General features: G+C 46.4%; 1 protein-coding gene across 1 annotated transcript in view; it reads left to right on the forward strand.

Annotated features, from left to right (window-relative positions):
* The window catches only part of LOC127907897 (dynein axonemal heavy chain 6-like), a 147341-nt gene that overhangs the window by 78483 nt on the left and 59797 nt on the right, over positions 1-9061 (forward strand). The window contains 3 exon segments of the mRNA XM_052464361.1: positions 721-829; positions 832-916; positions 4552-4712. Of these exon segments, the coding sequence (XP_052320321.1) occupies positions 721-829; positions 832-916; positions 4552-4712 (355 nt within the window).

Here is a 9061-nt window from a genome sequence, read left to right on the forward strand (position 1 = left end):
GGAGTTGCCCTTCAGGCCACACAGCGATATTTGCAGTTATGTTCATCCATCCGTTTTATTTAGGGTGTGTTCTTAAATTCAATCTGGAGTGCCAGAGTGTTGTCAGACTGTACGTTGGTAAATCCAGAGCGTTTGGCTCTCAGAGCGTATACTGGACGCTCTGCCGCGAGGTTTGAGCCGAGCGTTCTGACCTCACAACTATCGTCAACCACCCAAGCTAACTGGCTAGCTACTTCCAGACACATAATGAGAGAACACCTCACTCTGACCATTTTCCTTGAGCTAGCAGAGCTGGTTAGGCTGTTTTCATGTTATTTTAATTTTATTTATTTAACTAGGCAAGTCAGTTAAGAACAAATTCTTATTTTCAATGACGGCCTAGGAACAGTGGGTTAACTGCCTGTTCAGGGGCAGAACGACAGATCTGTACCTTGTCAGCTCGGGGATTTGAACTTGCAACCTTCCGGTTACGAGTCCAACGCTCTAGGCTACCCTGCCGCCCCCTGAGTGTTGGTGACTGTAACTGTGCTGCTGACAACATTTTAATGATGTTTTTTTGCCAACGTTTGCTGACAGCGGCCATATTCAGCTGGTGTTGAACGTTTGTAAATGCAGTTATTCTGCTCTCTGAAACACTCAGAGGAGAGTACTCTGGAATCAGAGTAGATAGCCGGAGGGAGTTGACTTACTCTCCCTGCCACTCTCCCTCCCTCCCTCTAGGTGGTGTTTGCGGTGACAGAGTTTGTGATCGTGAGCCTGGGGAAACAGTTTGTAGAGAACCCTCCTGTTGACCTGGCCACTCTCTACGGTGACATGTCTCCCTCCACCCCCTGGTCTTCATCCTCAGTACCGGATCAGACCCCATGGGAGCCTTCCAACGCTTCGCCAAGGAGAGGGATACCTGGACAGGTGAGGGGTGGGACAGCGGGAGGATGGAGGAGAAGGGGGGAGGGAGGGAGGGAGGGAGGGGTAGTTGGGTACCCCTGTCCCCCTCTCTGAGACTGTTCCCCTCTCTATGTCGGTCCCCTGCATCTCAGTATTAACAACTTGTCCTTCTTTCTCATCATGTGTCCAGGTTTGGCTGGTGGAGGCCGTCATTGTAAATAAGAATTTGTTCTTAACTGACTTGCCTAGTTAAATAAAGGTTCAATGAAAAATAAATCACTACAAATCTCTCTCTAGGTCAGGGTCCTCTCTGTCTCTCAGTATTATCTCTGTCTCTCAGTATTAACTCTCTGTCTCTCAGTATTAACTCTCTGTCTCTCAGTATTAACTCTGTCTCTCAGTATTAACTCTGTCTCTCAGTATTAACTCTCTGTCTCTCAGTATTAACTCTGTCTCTCAGTATTATCTCTGTCTCTCAGTATTAACTCTCTGTCTCTCAGTATTAACTCTGTCTCTCAGTATTATCTCTGTCTCTCAGTATTAACTCTCTGTCTCTCAGTATTAACTCTCTGTCTCTCAGTATTATCTCTGTCTCTCAGTATTAACTCTCTGTCTCTCAGTATTAACTCTCTGTCGCTCAGTATTATCTCTGTCTCTCAGTATTAACTCTCTGTCTCTCAGTATTAACTCTCTGTCTCTCAGTATTAACTCTGTCTCTCAGTATTATCTCTGTCTCTCAGTATTAACTCTCTGTCGCTCAGTATTATCTCTGTCTCTCAGTATTAACTCTCTGTCTCTCAGTATTAACTCTCTGTCTCTCAGTATTAACTCTCTGTCTCTCAGTATTAACTCTCTGTCGCTCAGTATTATCTCTAACTCTCAGTATCAACTCTGTCGCTCAGTATTAACTCTCTGTCTCTCAGTATTAACTCTCTGTCTCTCAGTATTAACTCTCTGTCTCTCAGTATTAACTCTCTGTCTCTCAGTATTAACTCTCTGTCTCTCAGTATTAACTCTCTGTCTCTCAGTATTAACTCTCTGTCTCTCAGTATTAACTCTCTGTCTCTCAGTATTAACTCTCTGTCTCACATTATTAACTCTCTGTCTCTCAGTATCAACTCTGTCTCTCAGTATTAACTCTCTGTCTCTCAGTATTAACTCTCTGTCTCTCAGTATTAACTCTCTGTCTCTCAGTATTAACTCTCTGTCTCTCAGTATTAACTCTCTGTCTCTCAGTGTTATCTCTCTGTCTCTCAGTGTTATCTCTCTGTCTCTCAGTGTTATCTCTCTGTCTCTCAGTATTAACTCTCTGTCTCCCAGTATTAACTCTCTGTCTCTCAGTATTAACTCTCTGTCTCTCAGTATTAACTCTCTGTCTCTCAGTATTAACTCTGTCTCTCAGTATTAACTCTCTGTCTCTCAGTATTAACTCTCTGTCTCCCAGTATTAACTCTCTGTCTCTCAGTATTAACCCCATGTCTCTCTCTCCTGGGTGAGGTCTGTCTCTCTAGGTCAGGGTCTCTCAGTGTTAACCCCATGTCTCTCTCTCCAGGGTGAGGTCTATCTCTCTAGGTCAGGGTCTCTCAGTATTAACTCTGTCTCTCTCCAGGGTGAGGTCTATCTCTAGGTCAGGGTCTCTCAGTGTTAACTCTCTGTATCTCTCTCCAGGGTGAGGTCTATCTCTAGGTCAGGGTCTCTCAGTATTAACCCTATGTCTCTCTCTCCAGGGTGAGGTCTATCACTCTAGGTCAGGGTCTCTCAGTATTAACCCTATGTCTCTCTCTCCAGGGTGAGGTATATCTCTCTAGGTCAGGGTCTCTCAGTGTTAACCCTCTGTCTCTCTCTCAGGGTGAGGTATATCTCTCTAGGTCAGGGTCTCTCAGTATTAACTCTGTCTCTCTCCAGGGTGAGGTCTATCTCTAGGTCAGGGTCTCTCAGTATTAACCCTGTCTCTCTCTCTCTAGGGTGAGGTATATCTCTCTAGGTCAGGGTCTCTCAGTGTTAACCCTCAGACCTCACCCTGGAGAGAGATACAATCTCTCTAGGTCAGGGTCTCTCAGTGTTAACCCTCTGTATCTCTCTCCAGGGTGAGGTCTATCTCTCTAGGTCAGGGTCTCTCAGTGTTAACCCTCTCTATCTCTCTCCAGGGTGAGGTCTATCTCTAAGTCAGGGTCTCTCAGTGTTAACCCTCTGTATCTCTCTCCAGGGTGAGGTCTATCTCTCTAGGTCAGGGTCTCTCAGTGTTAACCCTCTGTATCTCTCTCCAGAGTGAGGTCTATCTCTCTAAGTCAGGGTCTCTCAGTGTTAACCCTCTGTATCTCTCTCCAGAGTGAGGTCTATCTCTCTCAGTCAGGGTCTCTCAGTGTTAACCCTCTGTATCTCTCTCCAGGGTGAGGTCTATCTCTCTAGGTCAGGGTCTCTCAGTGTTAACCCTCTGTATCTCTCTCCAGGGTGAGGTCTATCTCTCTAAGTCAGGGTCTCTCAGTGTTGACCCTCTGTATCTCTCCAGAGTGAGGTCTATCTCTCTAGGTCAGGGTCTCTCAGTGTTAACCCTCTGTATCTCTCTCCAGGGTGAGGTCTATCTCTCTAAGTCAGGGTCTCTCAGTGTTAACCCTCTGTATCTCTCTCCAGAGTGAGGTCTATCTCTCTCAGTCAGGGTCTCTCAGTGTTAACCCTCTGTATCTCTCTCCAGGGTGAGGTCTATCTCTCTCTCAGTCAGGGTCTCTCAGTGTTAACCCTCTGTATCTCTCTCCAGGGTGAGGTCTATCTCTCTAGGTCAGGGTCTCTCAGTGTTAACCCTCTGTATCTCTCTCCAGGGTGAGGTCTATCTCTAAGTCAGGGTCTCTCAGTGTTAACCCTCTGTATCTCTCTCCAGAGTGAGGTCTATCTCTCTAGGTCAGGGTCTCTCAGTGTTAACCCTCTGTATCTCTCTCCAGGGTGAGGTCTATCTCTCTAGGTCAGGGTCTCTCAGTGTTAACCCTCTGTATCTCTCTCCAGGGTGAGGTCTATCTCTCTAAGTCAGGGTCTCTCAGTGTTAACCCTCTGTATCTCTCTCCAGAGTGAGGTCTATCTCTCTCAGTCAGGGTCTCTCAGTGTTAACCCTCTGTATCTCTCTCCAGGGTGAGGTCTATCTCTCTAGGTCAGGGTCTCTCAGTGTTAACCCTCTGTATCTCTCTCCAGGGTGAGGTCTATCTCTCTAGGTCAGGGTCTCTCAGTGTTAACCCTCTGTATCTCTCTCCAGAGTGAGGTCTATCTCTCTAGGTCAGGGTCTCTCAGTGTTAACCCTCTGTATCTCTCTCCAGGGTGAGGTCTATCTCTAGGTCAGGGTCTCTCAGTGTTAACCCTCTGTATCTCTCTCCAGGGTGAGGTCTATCTCTCTAGGTCAGGGTCTCTCAGTGTTAACCCTCTGTATCTCTCTCCAGGGTGAGGTCTATCTCTCTAGGTCAGGGTCTCTCAGTGTTAACCCTCTGTATCTCTCTCCAGGGTGAGGTCTATCTCTCTAGGTCAGGGTCTCTCAGTGTTAACCCTCTGTATCTCTCTCCAGGGTGAGGTCTATCTCTCTAGGTCATGGTCTCTCAGTGTTAACCCTCTGTATCTCTCTCCAGGGTGAGGTCTATCTGTCTAGGTCAGGGTCTCTCAGTGTTAACCCTCTGTCTCTCTCTCCAGGGTGAGGTCTATCTCTCTCGGTCAGGGTCAGGGTCCTATAGCTGAGAAGATGATTCTGGAAGCTCTGAAGAGCGGTAACTGGATCTTCCTCCAGAACTGTCACCTGGCTGTGTCCTGGATGTTAGCCATGGAGGAACTTATCAAGACCTTCACTGAGCCGGGTCAGAACGCCTACACACCCTACACACACGCTACATATAGACACCCTACACACACACACTACCTACAGACACCCTACACACACACTACATACACACACCCTACACACACACACTACCTACAGACACCCTACACACACACTACCTACAGACACCCTACACACACACTACATACACACACACTACCTACAGACACCCTACACACACACTACCTACAGACACCCTACACACACACTACATACACACACCCTACACACACACACTACCTACAGACACCCTACACACACACTACATACACACACCCTACACACACACACTACCAACAGACACCCTACACACACACTACATACACACTACACACACTACCTACAGACACCCTACACACACACTACATACACACTACACACACTACATATAGACACCCTACATATAGACCCCCTACACACACACTACATATAGACACACCCTACACACACACCCTACACACACACACTACATATAGACACACCCTACACACACACCCTACACACACACACACTACCTACAGACACCCTACACACACACTACGTACAGACACCCTACACACACACTACCTACAGACACCCTACACACACACTACATACACACACCCTACACACACACTACCTACAGACACCCTACACACACACTACCTACAGACACCCTACACACACACTACATACACACACCCTACACACACACACTACCAACAGACACCCTACACACACACTACATACACACTACACACACTACATATAGACACCCTACACACACACTACATATAGACACACCCTACACACACACTAAATACAGACACCCTACATATAGACCCCCTACACACACACTACATATAGACACACCCTACACACACACCCTACACACACACACACTACATATAGATACCCTAAACATACACTACATACACACCCTACACACACACACCACCTACCCTACACACACACCCTGCATATAGACACCCTAAACATACACTACATACAGACACCCTACACACACACCCTACACACACACACCCTACACACAGACACCCTACACCCTACACACAGACACCCTACACACACACCCTACACCCTATACACACACACCCTACACACACACACCCTACATATATACACCCTACACACACACACACCCTACATACAGACACACACTGTAGACACACACACCCTACATATAGACACACCCCCTACATACAGACACCCTAAACACACACACACACCCTACATACAGACACCCTAAACACACACACCCTACATATAGAAACCCTAAACACACACACACACCCTACATATAGACACCCTAAACACACACACCCTACATACAGACACCCTAAACACACACTACATACACACTACACACACTACATATAGACACCCCCTACACACAGACACCCTAAACACACACACACACCCCCTACACACAGACACCCTAAACACACACACACCCTACACACACACCCTACATACACACACCCTACATACAGACACCCTACACACACACACCCTACATACAGACACCCTAAACACACACACACACACTACATATAGACACACCCTACACACACACTACATACATACACCCTACACACACACACTACTTACAGACACCCTACACACACACACTACCTACAGACACCCTACACACACACTACATACACACACCCTACACACACACACTACCTACAGACACCCTACACACACACTACCTACAGACACCCTACACACATACTACATACACACACCCTACACACACACACTACCTACAGACACCCTACACACACACTACATACACACTACACACACTACATATAGACGCCCTACACACACACTACATATAGACACACCCTACACACACACTAAATACAGACACCCTACAAATAGACCCCCTACACACACACTACATATAGACACACCCTACACACACACCTTACACACACACACACTACATATAGACACACCCTACACACACACACACTACATATAGATACCCTAAACATACACTACATACACACCCTAAACACACACACCACCTACCCTACACACACACCCTACATACACTACATACAGACACCCTACACACACACTAAATACAGACACCCTACATATAGACCCCCTACACACACACTACATATAGACACACCCTACACACACACCTTACACACACACACACACTACATATAGACACACCCTACACACACCCTACACACACACACACACTACATATAGATACCCTAAACATACACTACATACACACCCTAAACACACACACCACCTACCCTACACACACACCCTACATATAGACACCATAAACATACACTACATACACACCCTAAACACACACACCACCTACCCTACACACAGACACCCTACACACAGACACCCTACACACACACACCCTACACACAGACACCCTACACACACACCCTACACCCTACACACAGACACCCTACACACACACCCTACACCCTATACACACACACCCTACACACACACACCCTACATATAGACACCCTACACACACACACCCTACATACAGACACACACTGTAGACACACACACCCTACATATAGACACACCCCCTACATACAGACACCCTAAACACACACACACCCTACATATAGACACCCTACACACACACACCCTACATATAGACACCCTAAACACACACACCCTACATATAGACACCCTAAACACACACACACCCTACATACAGACACCCTAAACCTACACACACACACCCTACATATAGACACCCTAAACACACACACACACCCTACATACAGACACCCTAAACACACACACACCCTAAATATAGACACCCTAAACACACACACACACTACACATAGACACACCCTACATACAGACACCCTAAACACACACACACACCCCTACACACAGACACCCTAAACACACACACCCTACATATAGACACCCTAAACACACACACACACCCCCTACACACACACACCCTACACACACACCCTACATACACACACCCTACATACAGACAACCTACACACACACACCCTACATACAGACACCCTAAACACACACACCCCCTACATACAGACACCCTAAACACACACACACACCCTACATATAGACACCCTACATACAGACACACTAAACACACACACACACACCCTACATACAGACACCCTAAACACACACACACCCTACATATAGACACCCTACATACAGACACACTAAACACACACACACACACCCTACATACAGACACCCTAAACACACACACACACCCTACATACAGACACCCTAAACACACACACACACCCTACATATAGACACCCTACATACAGACACCCTAAACACACACACACACCCTACATATAGACACCCTACATACAGACACCCTAAACACACACACACACCCTACATATAGACACCCTGCATACATAAACCCTAAACACACACACACACACACACCCTACATATAGACACCCTACATACAGACACCCTAAACACACACACACCCTACATACAGACACCCTAAACACACACACACACCCTACATATAGACACCCTACACACACACACACACCCTACATATAGACACCCTACACACACACACACACCCTACATACAGACACCCTAAACACACACACACCCTACATACAGACACCCTAAACACACACACACACACCCTACATATAGACACCCTACATACAGACACACTAAACACACACACACACACCCTACATACAGACACCCTAAACACACACACACACCCTACATACAGACACCCTAAACACACACACACCCTACATATAGACACCCTACATACAGACACACTAAACACACACACACACACCCTACATACAGACACCCTAAACACACACACACACCCTACATACAGACACCCTAAACACACACACACACCCTACATACAGACACCCTAAACACACACACACACACACCCTACATACAGACACCCTAAACACACACACACACCCTACATATAGACACCCTGCATACATAAACCCTAAACACACACACACACACACCCTACATATAGACACCCTACATACAGACACCCTAAACACACACACACCCTACATACAGACACCCTAAACACACACACACACCCTACATATAGACACCCTACACACACACACACCATTTATATTGACCATATTCCCTACAGTATATGACATCCTAGGTCATATAGGTAGGATGTAGGATTTGTTCTTAACTGAATTGCCTAGTTAAATAAAAGGTCAAATAAAAAATAAATAAATAAAACAAAACAAAGTAGATGTCCTAACCGACTTGCCAAAACTATAGTTTGTTTACAA

This window comes from Oncorhynchus keta, chromosome 16, assembly GCF_023373465.1.
Source record: "Oncorhynchus keta strain PuntledgeMale-10-30-2019 chromosome 16, Oket_V2, whole genome shotgun sequence".
In the NCBI taxonomy this organism is placed as follows: Eukaryota; Metazoa; Chordata; class Actinopteri; order Salmoniformes; family Salmonidae; genus Oncorhynchus; species Oncorhynchus keta.